This window comes from Bombus affinis, chromosome 11 (genome assembly GCF_024516045.1).
Source record: "Bombus affinis isolate iyBomAffi1 chromosome 11, iyBomAffi1.2, whole genome shotgun sequence".
NCBI lineage: Eukaryota > Metazoa > Arthropoda > Insecta > Hymenoptera > Apidae > Bombus > Bombus affinis.
In genome coordinates, this window is record NC_066354.1 from 11397791 (window position 1) to 11416964 (window position 19174).

General features: G+C 38.7%; 3 protein-coding genes across 5 annotated transcripts in view; 2 read left to right on the forward strand and 1 right to left on the reverse strand.

Annotated features, from left to right (window-relative positions):
- The first annotated feature begins 333 nt into the window (after nt 1-333).
- On the forward strand, nt 334-2635 carry LOC126922266 (3'(2'),5'-bisphosphate nucleotidase 1). 2 transcript variants are annotated; one of them, XM_050734728.1, is made up of 5 exons: nt 334-451; nt 1055-1540; nt 1630-1849; nt 1926-2010; nt 2119-2635. In XM_050734728.1, the coding sequence occupies exons 2-5, from the start codon at nt 1183-1185 to the stop codon at nt 2377-2379; spliced, it is 924 nt and encodes a 307-aa protein (XP_050590685.1). In that variant the 5' UTR covers nt 334-451; nt 1055-1182; the 3' UTR covers nt 2380-2635. The 2 variants fall into 2 exon arrangements, with proteins under 2 accessions (XP_050590685.1, XP_050590686.1); XM_050734729.1 differs by lacking the exon at nt 334-451 and adding an exon at nt 803-970.
- LOC126922233 (luciferin 4-monooxygenase) lies at nt 2595-5078 on the reverse strand. Of its 2 annotated transcripts, none has more exons than XM_050734652.1 (6): nt 5061-5078; nt 4450-4600; nt 3575-4368; nt 3316-3488; nt 2846-3253; nt 2595-2774 (listed from the first exon to the last, which is right to left on the reverse strand). In XM_050734652.1, the coding sequence occupies exons 2-6, from the start codon at nt 4564-4566 to the stop codon at nt 2653-2655; spliced, it is 1614 nt and encodes a 537-aa protein (XP_050590609.1). In that variant the 5' UTR covers nt 4567-4600; nt 5061-5078; the 3' UTR covers nt 2595-2652. The 2 variants fall into 2 exon arrangements, with proteins under 2 accessions (XP_050590609.1, XP_050590608.1); XM_050734651.1 differs by lacking the exon at nt 5061-5078 and adding an exon at nt 4863-4932.
- A 137-nt stretch (nt 5079-5215) lies between these two features.
- LOC126922218 (5'-3' exoribonuclease 2 homolog) overlaps nt 5216-19174 on the forward strand; it is a 28919-nt gene continuing 14960 nt past the window's right edge. Inside the window, exons 1-15 of the mRNA XM_050734605.1 lie at nt 5216-5432; nt 5524-5651; nt 5723-5834; nt 5909-6082; nt 6156-6318; nt 6399-6859; nt 6958-7164; nt 7236-7367; nt 7433-7590; nt 7664-7832; nt 7898-7987; nt 8070-8226; nt 8311-8539; nt 8628-8834; nt 8924-9003. Coding sequence (XP_050590562.1) covers nt 5358-5432; nt 5524-5651; nt 5723-5834; nt 5909-6082; nt 6156-6318; nt 6399-6859; nt 6958-7164; nt 7236-7367; nt 7433-7590; nt 7664-7832; nt 7898-7987; nt 8070-8226; nt 8311-8539; nt 8628-8834; nt 8924-9003 — 2542 coding nt within the window. The 5' untranslated portion in view covers nt 5216-5357. The remainder of the gene's footprint in view (nt 5433-5523; nt 5652-5722; nt 5835-5908; nt 6083-6155; nt 6319-6398; nt 6860-6957; nt 7165-7235; nt 7368-7432; nt 7591-7663; nt 7833-7897; nt 7988-8069; nt 8227-8310; nt 8540-8627; nt 8835-8923; nt 9004-19174) is intronic.

Here is a 19174-nt window from a genome sequence, read left to right on the forward strand (position 1 = left end):
TATTGCGAAAGACGTTTTTGAGGTTAAGCCCATACATCACAGTTTGATATAGAAATCAAACAGAAAGTATAAAAGAAATCTCACTTTATCACGTTTTTTAATTGTTATTTTGAAAATCTAGTTATGAAATGTCATTTTTCTCTTTCTCTTGCTATAATTGAACATTTGTTAATACTAGGATCTGTATATATACATAAAAAGTAGATTGTATGATAGAACGCGAGACTTTGATAGCTTTGGTATAAAATAATCTGTGATATTAAAAAAATGATACTAATTTTTTATAACATCTTTATGATATGCTTAAAGAAAAATAATATTGAAAAATTATAGGTATCCGTTGTGATTGATATCGTAATTAAATGTTTGTACAATGTTATTATACGGGTAGTTATCTGCTTTGTTATAATATTGTACATTGCTGTTTTAATTGAGCTGATATTACGAATTTGTAAGTACTCTAACTTTCCTTTCGATATTTATTTTTTTTTCACGAGTAAATTATTTTTCGTTGTTTATATTTTTTTATAATTTGGAAATAATAATATGTAGGCATATTTAGAAGAATTATATTACATATACTTACAATTAGTGCTAATTTATTAATGGATTTATCAATGAAACAAAGGAAATGGTTTAATAAATGATTTCTATCTTACAACGCATATTTAAATTTCTGACACTTCGATTTGAAATAAATGAAACTAAATAGTTCTAAAAGTCTTTAGTTGATTGTTTTCACAAATCATATACAATGTGACCTACATATATTAAACATTTTTGGTGGAAATAATTTTTCGAAATATTATAATATTAGTATAGGGGGGGGGGGGGAGAAGTAAATATTGAAATAAAGATTATATTTCACTTTATACATATGTTAAAGCTTCCGTTGTATAAAAAAATATGTATGAATAATTTTGTTTTTAATTCTACTGCTACTATATTAAAGAATTAATGTGTAGCTTTGGTAAGAATTTAATGTGTATTTTGCCCAATATAACCTTGAGAGTTGACATTACTTTCTAAGCTTTTTGTTTAATTTTTTTTATAGCTTGTGATCAGGATGCTGGACACAATCATATGTATAGTACATATTTGAAGCATTGTCAATAAGAGATTCAGTTTCTTTTAAGAAGAGAAGTGTGAATATCTATTAATATTAAGAAAAACAGTTGAAAAATGGCACAAAGTGCTTGTTTATTATCTAGAATAGTGGCTTCTTCTATAACTGCTACAGTAAGAGCAGGTAAAATTATAAGAGATGTTATGGCTCATGGAGGCCTAAATATAGTAGAGAAAGGCAAGGATGATTTACAAACTGAAGCTGATCGTTGTGCTCAAAGGTGTATTATTGCTTCATTAAGCCAGCAATTTCCAAATATTACCATTATTGGTGAAGAAGGAGCATCAAACTGTGAGGTACCGTCTGATTGGATTGTAACAGATGTGGATCAAGAAGTACTAAAATTAAAGTTACCAGCCTATCTGGAAGATATTGATCCTAAAGATGTGTGTATTTGGGTAGATCCATTGGATGGTATATATGTATATTGTTTATTTCAATCATCTTATGTCATCATAGTTTATTTGCCAAATATGTATATTTAATTGAACTAATATTTTTAGGGACGTCAGAGTATGCACAAGGTCTTGTGGAACATGTTACAGTACTAGTAGGAGTGGCAGTTGGACATAGAGCAGTTGGAGGTATAATTCATCAGCCGTATTATAAAAATACAGAAAATGAAATACTAGGACGTACTCTCTGGGGTATTAATGGTGTGGGATTTGGTGGGTTTGCACCAACTCCTCCACCAGAAGGAAAAAGAATAATTACAACTACAAGGTATAATTGGATTTTAAAATGGTTAAGATTGCTGTTGTTTTAAACAGAAAATTACAAACATGTTACATTCTTTCAGTTCACATTCAGATAGCAATGTTCAAGCAGCTATAAATGCTTTATCTCCTGATGAAGTTTTACGAGTTGGTGGTGCAGGATATAAGGTAATATAATTAGTGTAGTTATTATTTTTTAGTCATTTAGTAGTATTTTATATATATGATATAAGTATTGTTTCTTAGATAACTTCATTATTGTTATTTATTCAACAGGTGATACTTTTAATGGAAGGCAAGGCTCATGCTTATGTGTTTGCTAGTAAAGGTTGCAAAAGGTGGGATACTTGTGCCCCTGAAGCTATTCTTTACGCAGTTGGTGGCACACTAACCGACTTTTATGGAGAGCAGTATTCCTATAATGCAGAAACAGCATATTCAAATGACAAAGGTGTGTTAGCTACTGCCCCTGGTCAAACTCATCAATGGTATTTAAATCACATACCATACGAAATAAAACAAAAATTAGGACAGTAGTGTCCTATAACTTTATAGAAAATGTTTTAATATATATTTAAATAGGATATTGAAAGATTCTGAGAACATGGCTAGAATAGAAAATTACAACCTTTTTCTTTTTACACTTCAAACTTTTTATAATTTTAGTAAGAAGTAAATTAAAAATATGTTCTGATACAAGTTCACTAAATATCTATAGTTACAGCATCTTTTAAACCTCTTTGGAACAAATGTAAATATAAAGGAAGAATATATTTAAATTGGTAATGTCTCATTCTTTTTGTCAATTTTTTACAATTTTGATCTGAGTGTATCATGCAGGATTCGTCGTAGGATTTTTCCCGATGCAGTTCGTGGAATACTTTCAATGAATTTAACACCACCTCGAAGTCGTTTATGGCTTGATACACGCTCTGAAACATTTTCTATTAATTAGATATGAAACAGCTAATTAAAAAATTAGCATGTTAGTTAAAAAATTTACCATTTACGAATTTAATAATATCTTCTGCTGTTATATTAGATCCTTCTTGCTTAACAACAAAAGCAGCCGGTAGTTCGCCTGCTTCTTCATGCGGTAGTCCAATAACCGCCGCGTCTTTAATTTCAGGGCAAGTTAATAATATTGCTTCTAATTCAGCTGGTGGAACTTGAAATCCTTTGTATTTAATAAGTTCTTTCATACGATCTACTATATAGAAATAGCCTTGTTCATCGTAATATCCTACATCGCCTGAATGCAACCAACCATCTTTATCGATTGTTGCCGCGGTAGCTTGTTCATTATCGCAGTATCCTTTCATTATTATATCTCCTTTGAAACATAATTCTCCTACATTGTTTGGTCCTAGGGGTTTACTTGATTCATCTCCATCAATTGGTATTACTTTAGCTACATGTTACAAAAAAAGGTATCAGAGACAAATATGTAAAACATAACTTTTTAGTTTTTACCTGATACTCCTGGTACTAACGTTCCTACACTCGTATATTTCGTATTATTATCAGGTGAATTTATCACTGCCAAAGTAGTTTCTGTTAATCCATATCCTTGTTTTATTATTGGCATATTTAATCTTTTTACAACCATCTTTGCAATTTCCTCGGATAAAGGTGCTGCACCACACCTAATTAAGTAAAAGATACGAATTTTCGATTTTTGATAAAATAAAACATCGTTTCCTAGTGGGATATGCTAAATAATTGAACTCACCAAATCTCTTTAATGCTAGATAAATTATATTTATCTACAATAGGATGTTTTGCTAAAAACACCATAAGTGGTGGTACAACAGTTATGTGCTCGATTTTGTACTTTTCTATGGCATGTAAGAATAGTTTCTCTTCAAAACGTGGAAGAATCACGTTTTTATTTCCAAAAAGGAGTGCTACCAGCATCACGGAAAATGAATACACATGGAAGAATGGTAATAAAGCTAAACCTGTTGTATTGGTATTTACAATATTAGGCGATGCAACTGCAAGATTTTTTATCACAGACAAAAAGTTTTTGTCTGTTAACATTACTCCTTTCGGCAATCCTGTAGTGCCACTAGAGCATGAAATAACTGTCACATGATCATTAACATCTACAGGACAGGCATGGAGGTTGTTATCAATAATTATGTTTGATGTTAGAGTCTTAATACTTGGTAATTTACTATCTATGGATTCTGTTAACATTATAAGCTTTGGTTGCCAGAATAGCTGAGGAATAACTTTGTATATGTTCTTTTCTCCGATTGCTGATACAAAAATGTATTTTGGTTTTGATATATTTAATGCATGTTTTAATTCTCTTTCTGTATAAAGTGGATTTAATGGGCAGACAGTAATACCCAAGTAAAATGCAGCACATACAACTGGACAAAATTCTAGATTGTTTTCACTACATATAGCTATTCGATCATCTTTTTTTAGCCCTTCTTTATTAAAGGCAATTGCCAATTTCCGACTAATGTCTAAAATATCTTTAAAAGTTTGTGATTTTCCTGTATAAGCATTTATCTGAAAAATTTGTATTTTCAGTTAATATGAACTAAATGTATTACTCCTAAATGATTTTTAACGTAATAAAAAGTGATTTACCTGCGCTACCCAAGAACCACGAATACTTAATTGATTTAATATCAATTGTCCTAATGTTATATTCTTGAATTCCAAATCAGGCAATGACGGTCCATGTAAAATATTTTTTTCTTGCATACTGAGAAAACCTTTTTGCGTGTTTTATGACGCGCTGAAAAAAATAATTGTCTTTTATTTAGTAAAATGAAGATTAGTAAGGTATGCAAATAAGCATCTTATTTGAACATTTATGCCATATGCTAATTAAAGTTTATCTACCTAATCGTGCAAATAAAGAAACTATAATTTTCGATTAGATTAAATTGAATATTTTTTTGTAGATAATATGATTACATTTATTTACATTGAATATACTTCTAATGGAAGATACAAAAAATTAAAATATTTAATAACGCCTTATTATGTTCATTTACCAACGATTATATGTATACGTTTTTTTTTCACACTTACTATCGGGTATATAAAGCGATCTTAAGAGCTAAAATATAGGGAGTGGTAAAGTAAAATAATTACATATTTAATTTTCATATTAATCAGTCAGCATTTTTTCTTAGAAAAATTTATATTTGTAAATACAGCATTGACCAATTTATTTAAAATGCTATACAAACCCCAATCCCTTTATTTTTAATGCCTTTTTCTTATTATTATTTACAATTTAAAGTTGTCAATTTTATGACGTATATACACTGTCGAAGATGGCAGCACGTATTGCGAGATTGAGTGAAGCGAGGATTGTACATATGTATATAGTGATAGAGTTTAGGGTTTCGTAAATCTATGTTATAGGTTAAATATGGGTGAACAGTGAAAACAGTTGTGCTCGTTTAATTTATATACAAATTTTTGGAAAACGATTAAAGAAAGACGTGTGCTGTGTGCGGAAACACGACGATCGATACCAAAATATGGGTGTACCAGCATTTTTTCGATGGTTGAGTCGGAAGTATCCTTCTATAATAGTAGAATGTATCGAGCAGAAGGTAGGTTAGATTGTCTATTTTTGTGAAGAATATTCCCCTTATAATAAACAAAAGTAGATGTAAAACTTGTATTTTTATTGTGACTTTATAGCCGATAACTACGAATGGTGTACGGGTACCTGTGAATTCGGTAGATCCTAATCCAAACGGAATAGAATTTGACAACTTGTATCTTGACATGAATGGTATCATACATCCTTGTACTCATCCAGAAGATAAGTAAGTACTTTTGGTATAGTAATTATTAGTTTACAAGATGATTAAACAAACATCATATAATATCTTTATAGGCCAGCGCCAAAAAATGAGGAAGAAATGATGGAAGCTATTTTTGAATGCATTGATCGCTTATTTCGTATTGTGAGACCAAGAAAGTTACTTTACATGGCAATTGATGGAGTTGTAAGCGTTTATATGAAACTGTTAAAGAATTTGCGTGTGTATAATTATTATATTCATGTTAATTATATCTATAGGCACCCAGAGCAAAAATGAACCAACAGAGATCAAGACGATTTAGAGCTTCAAAAGAAACAATTGAAAAAGTTAACGAAATAAAGAGAATACGTTCTGAATTAATTCTCAAAGGGGTGTCCTTGCCCCCAGAAAAACCAAAAGAAGATCATTTCGATAGCAATTGTATTACGCCGGTTTGTATAACATATTTTTGATATATTAAATCTCATATGTGAAGAATAATTTTTGGATATAATTTAATTACAGGGCACGCCATTTATGGCAAGATTATCAAAGTGTTTGCATTACTATATACACGATCGTTTAAACAATGATCCTGGTTGGAGAAATATAAAAGTAATTTTAAGCGATGCGAATGTACCAGGTGAAGGAGAACATAAAATAATGGATTTTATACGCAAACAAAGAGGTAAGTAAACAATTAAATAATTAAAATATCATCGTATTATATGGAACATTAAGTGTAAAATATTTTTGTTTATGTAACAGCACAACCGGATCATGATCCCAACACACAACACGTTTTATGTGGAGCCGATGCTGATTTAATTATGTTAGGACTTGCAACACACGAACCTAATTTTACTATTATTCGTGAAGAATTTAAGCCAAATAAGCCGAAACCATGCGATATATGTGGTCAATTAGGACATGAAATGCAGGACTGTACAGGCGCAGAGGCTAATCAAGGAGACGAAACAAATACTTTTGGATCTGAATGCCAGTATATATTTGTGCGGTTAAATGTCCTCAGAGAATACTTAGAAAGAGAGTTGCAAATGCCTAATCTACCATTTAAATACGATTTCGAGCGAGTTATCGATGATTGGGTGTTCATGTGTTTCTTCGTAGGAAACGATTTTCTTCCGCATCTTCCATCTTTGGAGATTAGAGAAGGGGCAATTGATAGACTCGTTAATTTGTATAAAAAAGCTGTATATAAAACAGGAGTACGTAGTACATGTTAAAGAGAAAAATATCTGATCAGCTGTTCATACGTACAGTAAACAAAGCAAGAAACATTCAATAATAAGACACTTAATTACAGGGATTTTTGACAGATAGTGGAGATGTAAATTTAGACAGAGTTCAACTTATAATGTCTGAGCTGGGCGAAGTGGAAGACGAAATTTTCAAGAGAAGACAACAGAATGAATTAGCCTACAAGCAACGTGAAAAAGATAAAAAGAAACTATTGCTGGGAATCAGTAACAAAAAACCAAAGTGGATTCCTATGGGACAATTTGCACCAACTGTATGCTTTAACTTACAGTTAGTAAAGATTTATCTTAATAGTACCGTTTAATACATATATTTTTATTACAGCGTATTGGCGAACATGTGAGGCCAGTACAAAACGCACGTTATGAAGCTTATGAGATGCGCGTTCGTGGTCAAAATTATCATACAAGTGCAAAAAGTTCTAAGGAGATGTTAGAAAGTATGATGCGTCCTGAGGTACGTTCTAGATCTCTATTTTTATTCGTACATAGTTTGTTTGTAAATATGTCGATTGTTTGTAGAATTCAACTAATCAAATAACGAAACGTAGAAGAGAGCCAGTCGAAGACGATTCGGACGACGATCAAGTACACGATGAAGTTAGATTGTGGGAGGATGGCTTTAAAGATCGTTATTACGAATCGAAATTCGACGTGTCTCCTGATAATTTAGCATTCAGGTAAGATAAGTGATACGATGAAATATATTACGTAGATTCTGAATTGTAATAAATATCATTTAATTACATACAGGAATAACGTAGCGTTACAGTATGTGCGCGGTTTATGTTGGGTTTTACGATATTACTATCAGGGTTGTGCTTCGTGGAAATGGTATTTTCCGTATCATTACGCACCATTCGCTAGCGATTTCATTAATATCGGTGGTCTTTCTACCGAATTTGAGAAAGGAACTACACCAGTAAGTACTTTGAGATCGAATCAATCATCGCAAAGAATGTATTTTCCTTGTTTTGGATGTTTTAGTTCCGTCCATTAGAGCAATTGATGGGTGTATTTCCAGCAGCTAGCAGTAAACATATCCCTGCGCCGTGGGCAAAATTAATGATCGATCCAGTAGGTTGAAATTCGTTATATGTAAATTATATGACATATAATTTCCGATACTTATCAAATTTTTTATATTAACTTGCATTAGAGGTCGCCGATTATCGACTTCTATCCGGAAGATTTTAAGATCGATTTAAACGGTAAAAAATTTGCCTGGCAAGGAATAGCTCTACTTCCTTTTGTGGACGAGAAACGATTGTTCAAGGCATTGGAGCCTTATTACGATTGCTTAACAGAAGCGGAAAGTACGTCTATTTCAGTAAATAATAAGATTTAAGTATATGATCTCTTTAAAGTTCATAATTTAATATCGATATTAATGTTTTTAGAGAAACGAAACGTTGAAGGAGACAACCGGCTATACGTAGGACTTGGCAATAGTGGTTATAATTTTATAAAGGGACTTTATACGAATCACGTACTATTCGACGCGGAAACTCAAATATGCATAGACAACATGCGAGGTATAGTTTTATTGGCAGACGATTGCGTCGGAGACGGGGCTACTTTACCTTCACCCATAAACGGTCTACCAGTCAGGAATAATAAAGTATATTGGTACGTATGAAATACGCTAGATCTTAAAATAAAAATACTTATTTCATCTTAAATCAGAAGTAGAATTTTCATCTTTTTTCTGTTATAGTGCCAGATTCAGAGATCCAAAATATAGTAGTAGTTTCATTTTCCCTGCGAGGAAGTTGAAGGGTGTCAGAGAACCACCAAGAGTTTTGAAACCTCAAGACTTTGATCAAATGAATCGTAATACTGGAAACACTTGGAAACCGCAAATTGGTTTCACTCCTTCCACACAAGTAGCTACATTGAACGACGCAGGTCGAAGAATACTTAGGTAGATTACAATAAGATCTTTATAGTATTTGTACTATTTAATCAATTTAGCATGAACGTATAAACACAGGTATTTCTTTTTGTACGTAGACATTACACGAACCACAATGGAGTGCCACCACCATACAATCCCGTATCGATACCACAGTCGCTATATCCAGCACATCACGGTAAGTTACAATTTTAAATATATTCAATTAATCGATCGATATTGAGATATCTGTTGATATTCAAAGGATATTCAAATTAAGAATTAAGAAATAACGTAGAAAGGAACACGAGTCTGATTTATATTAGAAAACAAAGTGGTCACCGCGCGTTAAGTCCTATGCTCAATGTGAGTCACAACCCTTGATCTTTCAAACAATACCGTGCTTATTAGAATCAAATCGAAGCGCACGCGACTCTTTCAGATTCACCAACAACACAATTCTCCGTCGAATAAAAACCACGTACGGCTGGTATTCATTGTTTTCTGCGCCCTATCAGAAGTCGCGGCGACACCCCATCTCGTCATTCGTCTACGTGTTTCGTGTTCTATGCGATTCGATCGATTAAAATTGTCTCAGGAAAGTCTTTTGTTCGTCGATCCGACGAGTTTTTTTTCTTTCACAATGTCATTTCAATTACAATCAAACAAAGCGATAAATTAGCTAGTACCTCGAGTTAAGGACTTTATTCGTAAGGATGAATTATAGGAAGCTGACTCGCATAATAATTTCCATCTGATAATTTGGACTTTGGAACTGATTATAATCGAATAATCGCCAGCTGAACAAAAGTTAACGTTCATCAACGTGTTTTCTTCGAATAAACGAATAGCTAAATCCAACCACAGAACCAACGTCCATTCCTATATCCTTGCATCATCGTACTTTGCTTTTTTCGTTCTATATAGATGGCGAGGGAAATCATGTTCTGTCCTCATCATCCTCGATTCACCGTCATCTCTATGCCGGCTACATCAAACTCGTTAAAGTCACCGAGAACTGTCCCCGAAAATTGGGAACCGATTAGGGCCGTCCCAATTAAGGGTCGACCACCGACGGTTGTTAACGACCTTTGACTTCGTAGCCACGCAAGATTTTTCCATCTAAAATCCAGCTGACAGAGTAGCGAGACGGCCAGGAGAATTGATTCTCCGTTTGCTTCGAGTTAGTTGCTCCTTGGCTGCGCGTAGAATAGAAAGAGAGAAGAAAGGTGGGCGAAGAGGGGCGCGAGGATGGGAAATCGAGGGGGTCAGAGGCGGGGGCACGAGCGCGTAAGGGGTTTGCGAAGCCGAGGGGCTTCGGTCCCGGATTAGCTTCGAGGGTAGTTCGTCACGTAGAGCGTGACTTCGGCCGTTTCGTTGTTTGGCACGTCGAGGTGGAACCAACGGTTCCACGGTTTTCCCCCAATTATAAAACAAACGCGGCGCACTCTGTAATTATCCAATTAGTGGATGTTCCACCGTCATCGCCTGCTATCACCGTCGTTGCAAACCTGCCGCCGGCTTTTCACGAATCGTCCGTTCTCTCCCCAGGCAGGTCGATCTGTCTGGCTGAGATTACAAAGCCGAACAAACGACTATTACTTTGTACCAGCGATTCGTTATCGTTCCTCGTTGTCGACGTCCGAGTTCCTCCCGTGGCCTGTAGCGGTACAACAGCCCGAGGAAACGACTCGTCGACTACGCGAGCTCTAATGGGCTGGCCGTGCATCCGTGTTTCGATCCGCGTTTCGTCAATGCACAGACGGTCCGATGGTTTTCACGCGTTTTGTGCGCGATTTCGAAATTTCCTTCGAATGGTATTATGCGAAATAATAAAAAGCAGACACGCGTGTATCTCTCACGGTATAGAGTCGCATACACGCTGTTTTCTTCGATAGAAATTTACTGGATGAAAGTTTATCGATCTTTCTTGTCGCGGAAATCTTCAAATAAAAAGATTACAAATTTTTGTAATTGAAACAATTGTTCGCGAATAACGAGAGCTTATACCGATTCTGGGAAGATGAATTACGATCGTTGGACGATGACAGGAGCAGGAGGCGTAATCTGACGGGTGCACACGCGACAAGAAGTAGTCCGCGCGTGACCGTAAAAACAAAACGTTGTTACACGGTGTGTGATTGATTTACCGAGGGGTGTAAACGCCAGGCACACGCGTGACCTGGTCGAACGGGGACCCTTCGTCCAGGAAGTCGCATTCACCGTCCACGTATGCAAGAATTCTAACGTTCTCGTTAATGCGTTTAATTTCTGCACCGAATACATTTTGGCATCGTCTACCTGAAATTGACATTTGTTCCAAGATGACGAAAGGATGACGAAGCAGGACACTTTCACGGTATGGATACGGAGAGATCAACGTTGTTTGGATAACGTCTCCAGGAGACTCGACAAGATAGAAAATTTGAAACAACGGTCTCTCGAAACGAAATATCGTGTTTTGTTACGATCTATCGAACTATTACAGGGAGGCTATTACAGGAAGGTGTACAAAATGCCGCGGCTCGTTTACAATCGTATTTCACGAATCTTCCTAGTACCATGGGTCAAGCACACGTTATGGAACGAGCAAGTCGAGCGAGCGGCTAAAGTAAAGCGAGTCAGCCAGCCGACCAAGTAGCAGCAAGCAAGCAAGCAAGCAAGCAAGCAAGCAAGCAAGCAAACGCTTCCTAGGGGATGAAACTGAAAGGAGGAGTAGGAGACGAAGGGGTAGGAGGAGGAGAGGGTTGGTCTACGTTCGTTCGTCCATATCTTCGTCCAGATGACAGGTGCAGAGGCCCCTCGTTAGACAAATTAAGCTTCGTTCTTGGCCTCCTGCCTCGATGCCATAGCGTCTACTACTCTCTACGGCTTTGTCCGTCTGTCTCTATTCCATCCTCGTCTCTCCTCGTCTCTCCTCGTCTCTCCGCGCCTCTCCGCGTCTCTGTGTCTCTGTCGCGCGCGCGCGCGTCAGCTCGTTCGGGACTGGTTTCGAGTGGACTGCAAACACTCGTGCAGCCAGCGGTAGCAGAGCCTCGAATCGCGCAGACACCGGGCGCAAGACCAAGAAGAACCGTCCGGAATCGTGCTGCTCGCTACCACCAGCTATCCTAACGGTGTTGCATAGAATTCCTTTCGAACGTTCCTCGCGAATCGACGCGAGCGAATCGTGGCAGGATCCTCTTCGTCGAAGGTTTACCACGGACAGATAAAACGACGATTTCTTATCACGACGACGACGATACAGTTGTTGCGTATGTTTTTCACGTTTTCTGAAAGTTCAAGATGTCTATGATCGTGATCTTCTCGATGCGAATGCGGCGAATACTATTACCTATTACTCGATTTTCACGTAAGATTACTCGCGCGAAAGCGAGTAAGTTTTAGCCACGAGACGATCGAGATACATCGAAAGCAACTAAAATATCATACCATAGAAAACTATTAGAGCGCGTATTTTCTGAAAGCATGAACGTTCACGGCGCATCTTCGGTCTCGATTCGCTGGTGGAAATTGCCTCTGTGGGCCGCGTCCCATCCATCGGTAGCGAGGTGTGCCGCCTCTATTTACAAGCTTCTCTCTTTCTCTCCGCCTTTTCTCTGTTCCTCGCGGAAACTGGCTGCCGCTTTCACGAGATATTACCTGTAATGTCCGCTGCATCCATTACGCGTCATTATCCATCCATTAGTCGTTTTCAGATCCGTAAAACGGACGGTTCGAAAAAAGACGTTTAGACGCTGCGATGCGCGGAACGGGCCAGCCTCCTTCTTTCGTTCGCCTTCTTCCTTTCCCTTTATCTTCTCCCACGCGAATATTCCCTAGAATATCCTTCTCGCGAATATCTTGAAATTATTCTTAATATTTATTATTATTCTCATCTTATGGGAAATGGTTTACCGTAAATAACGAAGTCTCAAGGAAGTTTCAACTACGTATTTCCAACAGACCTTTGATAATCAAACTTTCGAAAATTCTCGATAATCTACTCTTAAAAACATGCTCGTTCAATCTCCGACAATTGACCGTAATTTAAAAAAGATGATAAAAGCAAACGATGAGAGGCGATTAGCAGACAAGCATTAGCGACTTTACAATTGATATGTCAGCGACTACAGGCAACTCGACGGTAATTACGGGTTGGACCGGTAACGAGGACACGTGTTTTCCATGGAAAAACTTCGATCTCGAAGACGAGTCGAACAAAGCGATCCAGAAGGATGAAGTAGGAGGAGGAGGAGGAAGAGGAGGATGAGGGAACAGAGGCTTCTTCTCTAAATGCTCGTTCACCCTCGCCTATTCATTCTTCACGTATGTCTACTACCTGCGATACAGCCTCCCCGCCATTAACTATAGGATCCATTCATCTTCGAGAGCATAGGTGAACTTGTCCTCGCGATCTCTTCAGACACTCGATGATGCCCGCGCTCTGGCTCTCTTTGGACTGAAACTTCAAAGCCTGCTCCTTTCTCTCAACGGAGACAGAGAAAAAGAGAAAGAGAGTAGGCAAGAAGTAGACAAAAAAAAAAAAAATATGCGTTTTATTATCAGAAGGTTTTCTTCTTCTTCTTCTTCTTCTTCCAGTACATCTTTTACCATTCCGTCTAATTCGTCGTAGATAGATTTATTTCCGTGCCTGGGAAACGGAGGCAAAAGGCTGGAATGATTCGATTCGTGTGATTGGTAAAATTGAATATCTATAAAAATTGGAGGATTCGTAGAAATTTCAAGATCACCTCCATTTTTGGATACACGCGACGATGGATTTTAATTACTAAGCTGCTTGAAAATATTGTCAAGCGATTAAAAATAATTCTTTTCGCAAGAATCAGTTTCTCTAATTTAGCAAGGAATTCTGCGAGTGGAGTCGAGTATGTGGTCGATCGAAAATTCGTACGAACCACGGGGATAACGATACGCTCGTGCTCCCATAGCCCGGCAACAGGGACAGATACGGTCTCTGTTTTCCATGGTGTGGGACTGACGGGCGTCACCGGCAGCGCCGTGGCTAATTTCCTCGGCATTGAACCGCATTGTGCTCTAAATCGGCCTTCCCGCCTTCGAAAACCCACCCCCTTCGCAACCGCATGGACAACCTACACCGTATCTCTCTGTAGGATCGTCCAACTTCATTTAGTTTTTTCTTATTTCTCAGTTTTCCTGTTATCGGAGAAATCGCAGGTAATTTTCTCTTCGTCTCGCTCTAGATTTATACGTCCAATAAATTATCTCTCTTATCCAGTTTAATAAGATTTCTTGCGAATTTGGCTTTCTATGGTAATTTCGATAATAAGCTGCAATTATCTTATTGACTCGATTTTGCCCCTTCTCCCCAACTTTCGATCGTTTACAAGAGCCCGAAGAGAAAAAAGAACGACATTCAGCGTTTTATTGATTTAATAATCGTAATTGCAAGAAAACTTCTCGTTCAACTCTTTACCTTAAAACATCGAGTCACGCGTTCGATTGCGAAGGCGTCAAAATTTTCAAAATCGAACGATTCTTAATACTCCACGTCCAGTCGAAATGGACTAAATAAGCTTTTCGGCATGTTTACAGCGATCTGCGGCGGTCGATCTCGCCTGAAATTATAAAAGAATAACGAAGAAAAAAATGAGAAAATTTCATGGTCGAAGCGTGCAGGATGCGCGAGGCCAGAAGAAAAGCGAATTAAGCCCGGCTAGAGTGGTAGATTTAATCGCGCTATTTTTTAGCTCGCGGAGGAGCACGGCTGAAAAGTCGTGAATATCCGCGAGGTGTCAGCGAGCCGCGACTCCTTCTTCACCACCGGTAAGAAATCGTGAAACGGGTTGAGGATGCGTGGAGTGGCGAACCGGAGGGGTGGGATGAGAGAGCGACTCGACGTCGAGAGGGATCCGCCCTCTCGTCAAGGGTCCAGCCAGTAGACAGTCTCACTAATTACGCCGCGCCTCATTAGCGTGGAAGCCTGGCAGTCGCTTAAGGACACGTACGACGAGTCTTCTTCGGTTTCGTCAAAGATACAGATTTCTTTTTCCCTTTTCTGCTCCTTCTTTGCTCTACCTTCCCTCTGTCTCCATTCTTCCTCCTCGCTCTTCGTTCGTTCTTTCCTTTTTTTCTTGTTTCCTATCTTTGCTAACGGATGAGAGGGGAAGACAAGTGAAAGGAGGGGGGGGGCAGGTCCTTTACCGCGACTCTTTCTCGCTCGTTGACACTGAAATACTAAAAAAAAAAGAAGAAAAAAAATATTAGCAATGAGAGAAATCCTCTTGTTGCCGCGACGCGAGAGTTCGAAGAGCACGGGTGTCCGCGCAGAGATCCGCGGGGTGGAAATTGCAGTAGGTACGTGGAGAAGTGGAGAAGTACGTGGTTTCTTGGGTAAAATTGGGAACGATAAGAGCGAGTGTTTTTCCTTTGTGGCGAAGATTTCGGGGGTCGTCGAGGATAATTTATAGGGACTGTTGGACAGATTGCCGATACTTGGTATTTAACAAGCACGTTATTCAGATTTTCACAGATAATTGGCTATTTTTAACGTCGACGATTTTTATGTTCGAATATATTTAACAAAGAAATTCGCATAATTATATCGAAGATTATCAAATTTATATAAGTGTTTATACGTATCAGGGATTAAACAAAAAATTTCCTCATCGTTCGATGCAACCGGAGCAATCGAAATCGTTAAGGGACACAGGAGGGGCGTTTAGGATCGCTTTGATTATCAATTCTTCGCTTGACCAGCTTTGGTCCAGCAGGATCGTCCGACTCGAGGCAATTCTCTCGGCGAGCGTGAAACTCTATTAGAGCCAGGAGGGCCAGCAGCTATGGTACCGTTTCGATTTGTTCCTGTGAAGGGTACGTGCGATTTCTAGTGGCTAATAGAAAGGCTGCCCTCGACTCTCTATAGTTACTACGAGGTAGAGGAGGCAGGGGTCGATTCGTTTGGTCTTTTACTTAAAGCCAAACCGACCCCATATTCGTTTATATGATCGATATTATCGGACCATCAGTTGCCCGTTTAATCGGGGAAATGTCCGATTCGTAACTGTCCGATACTACTTAATATTTCATGCTGACACTGCAATGCTCCCTGTTGCGTTGCTGTCTCTGACTTTTGCAATTCCTAGCGTAATTGCGTACAAGGTAGAATATTTTTCTCTCTAGTTATTGTACCTTACAATATCCGAAATTCCGAATATATTCGGAATATTCTTTTGTAATATGTAGCATTGTTTCTTAGTCTCTGTTGCGATACATATTTGTATTAAATATCTAAAAAATCCGAGGCTCGTGATACTATAGTAAATAATTTTACCACGACAGAAAGCAATCTAGAGCGAAAGAAAGAGGAAGAGATATTTTCGCAGCGTTAGATCTATTTTTCCTGAAATTCTCGTTACGTTGACTTGCGGAGCTAATTGAAGAGTCGAGGACCGACACGTCTGCTCGTATTACGTTCCCATGAGCTAACCGGGGACGAAGGTCCTCTATCGTTCGCAAGAAAAAGAACGGCCGCGAGAGAATTTTCCTTTCTTTTTCGGATCTCGGCGGATCACCTGAATGGAGGAGCCTCTTTCACATAATAAGAGTAAATGATGCGCATATCCTAGGTTCTCCGGCCAGCCAAAGAAAAGATACGTTGTTTCGTCGAGGGATCATCATCGATACACCTGTGCACCAACTTCTAATTTTCTTCTCTTTACTCTCAGAAATAACTCGAATGCACGTAGCTTTAGAGAAGAAAATCTTTACCTTTTTCTCCTTAATTTTTTCATCAAAGTTAATCTTTTCTTCCACTTGGAATTCATAATGTTCAATTTCTCTTTCGTAGTTTTTACGTTGCGTCCTAAAAGTAATAAAATCATATTAACGACGAACGATAGATACTTAATAATCCTCCCGTTAATAGCCAGTAGCAACTTCTAGATCCTAACGTACTAAATCGTGTAAATTACTCGTACCTATATCTACGAACTTACGTATATCCGAGATCTGAAAGCAGTCGTCAGACATAGAGCACAGGCTGTTTAAGTTTTGAAAAAGGGAAGCAACCTTGTACTTTGACCCTTGAAGTGAAAGTGCATCGGTCGAACGTGCGTTTAAGCGACACTATCTGGTAAGAAAATTCGCGTGGCCTTCCTCGTGGGATTTCTATTCGGTCCTTTTCCTTTTCTAGCTCTCGTTCCAATTAACCTCGAGGCCACGAAGCGGCTACGAGCCTTTCGCCTCGCAGGATGCGAAGGAGAGCATAAAGGGGGCAGTCGAATGAGATTAATTCAGAAATGACGACGAGTTCTTGTTGCCTCCCTGCGTACGCACGATTATATACGACGGATGTGCACGCAGAGAGGGAGAGAGAAAGAGAGAGAGGCTGGACGACTCCCTGAATATATGTGTAAACACGCTTCGTAATACCCTTCTTTCTACGGTGATTTTGCTTTCATTCCTTGCTTTTTCATATCCTCTTTTTATTGCTTTTTTCATTTAGTTTCTAGTGTTTTCGTTTTAAATGTTTTTCCATATACATATTTTTTGTGATTGTTTTTAACTGCTCTTTCTTTGCTGTGTTATATAATTAAGTAGCGTTTTTCAGACGTTCACTTCGTCCGCTCTCGGAGGAGAGATTTTTTTTATATAAAACGCAGTTTACGCAACGAACGCCTTGATTCTAATTTATAAAAGGTTCGATTCTCTTCATCGTCGTTCAAAGATTCTCGAAAGACGCGTTCGCTTGAAAGACTGTTCAACCGTCATTGTCGCATCTTCGTTCGTCCCTCATTTTTACTTCTTCCCTTTCTTCGCGCCATGTAAATTACATTCGCGTTTCTGGGTCGCGCGATTAACCGACAGAAACGAAAATCAATCGTGGCGTGTTTGCAACGTCGAGAATTCGACGAATGAAAATGTTTTCCGCTTTTCTCTCCCGCCTTTCCCTCGCCTGCCGACTCGCCGATATTTTTCTCTGTCCCGGAATCGGGGCTTTTCATCGTTCCTCTTTCTCTTCTCCTCTCTTTCTTTCGTTTTTTACCTTGGCACCGTTTCTTCGCGCTCGGTTGCCTCGAGAACCCGCTCTACGCGCGTTTGTAATATCAAGAAACCGCGGCGTCGGTGAAATCCTCGGTTAGTATCCTCGAGAACGTAAAGAAAAGGTGAGTCGGTCCCGAGGGTGCGGTTTTCCACCTCATTTCCGCGCGAACGCGGCGAACAACGGATTCTAAATCCGAAGGAACAGAGAAACTACCCTTCTCTGTCTTCCCTATTGGATTTCTTCTATTGTACCTTGCTGTAGACATCGGCGAAGATCATCCGTCGAATCGGATTTTAGCAGGCGCCTTGACCGGTTTTTTAGACATTGTGCGGTTTTCTAGAGGATTCCCCAGCCTCTTTTTAAACATCTTTAACGCGGTAATTCCTGTTCGTTGTCATTGTCACCGAACATTTTTTAAAGTATAATCTCGATGATCGTTCTTTTCCAAATTTTATCCTGTATTTCGACCAACGTATTACTCGAATTCGTACGATATCAATCAATTTGTATATCATCCGAGTACCGGTGTTTCCTCGTTCGCTGAAAATTAATTTTATCAAGTAGGTGTTACAATTTTCGTTACCAAATAGCTTTAAGACTTTCACTTTTACGCAAACCTTATAATATACAGGTGTAAACACGTGATCTCCGTAGAAATCAATAGATCATGGTCTAGTAGATCGTAGACGGTCAATAGATCGAAGGAAGAATAAGAATTGCAGGCGCTTTTGAAGTGGGTCCCTTTCTTCCTTTTCATTTCGGATCGGAAGTGTAAAAGGTTCTCCAGGCTTAAGTGGCCGGATCCGTGACACGTTTTGATTCCTGCGGAACGTATCAGGTTTCGGAACGTACGGTGGCCGTGTTCTTCTCGGTTAGGGAACGATCTCGTTTCTGAACGTGTCGACTTGTTGACCCATCTACCAGCCACTCCCGAAGGATCCGATTTCACCGACGTTTCGAGGACTCGCGACCGTGCTGACCGTCCAGATCCGGCCGTGGAATCCTCTTCAACTGGCTTCTCTGGAATTTCCTCGGACCACCGCGTCGAATTTCGCGGTTCCGCCGAAAATTTGGATATTCTTCGCTGTTTGCTCAATCAAACTACGTTTCCTCGGTTCTCCGTGTTTGGACAATCTCGCGTCTCTGTCAATTAATCTCAAAACGATGGTACAAAAGTTCAATCGTTACGTTACTACAAAATTTTAAATTTATCCATCTTGACGTCCGCATCGGAAACGAGTCTATAAACAGGACGGAGGTTGATCGTTTCAAACGACACCTTCGCTAGGAAACCTGGCTGTTCTCGCACGGCCACACTCTCCTCCGCCTACTCCATGGCTCTCGAAGGGTTCTTGATTTCGCA

Excerpts from the sequence above, each read along its gene's own strand:
- LOC126922233 (XM_050734652.1), bottom strand. The coding sequence starts at position 4,566 with ATGCAAGAAAAAAATATTTTACATGGACCGTCATTGCCTGATTTGGAA. Across the intron at positions 3,254-3,315 it reads GTTAGTACCAGGAGTATCAG|CTAAAGTAATACCAATTGAT; the intron begins GTAAAAACTAAA and ends TGTAACATGTAG. Across the intron at positions 2,775-2,845 it reads TATTATTAAATTCGTAAATG|AGCGTGTATCAAGCCATAAA; the intron begins GTAAATTTTTTA and ends AAAATGTTTCAG.
- LOC126922266 (XM_050734728.1), top strand. The coding sequence starts at position 1,183 with ATGGCACAAAGTGCTTGTTTATTATCTAGAATAGTGGCTTCTTCTATA. Across the intron at positions 1,541-1,629 it reads TTGGGTAGATCCATTGGATG|GGACGTCAGAGTATGCACAA; the intron begins GTATATATGTAT and ends TAATATTTTTAG. Across the intron at positions 1,850-1,925 it reads AGAATAATTACAACTACAAG|TTCACATTCAGATAGCAATG; the intron begins GTATAATTGGAT and ends ACATTCTTTCAG.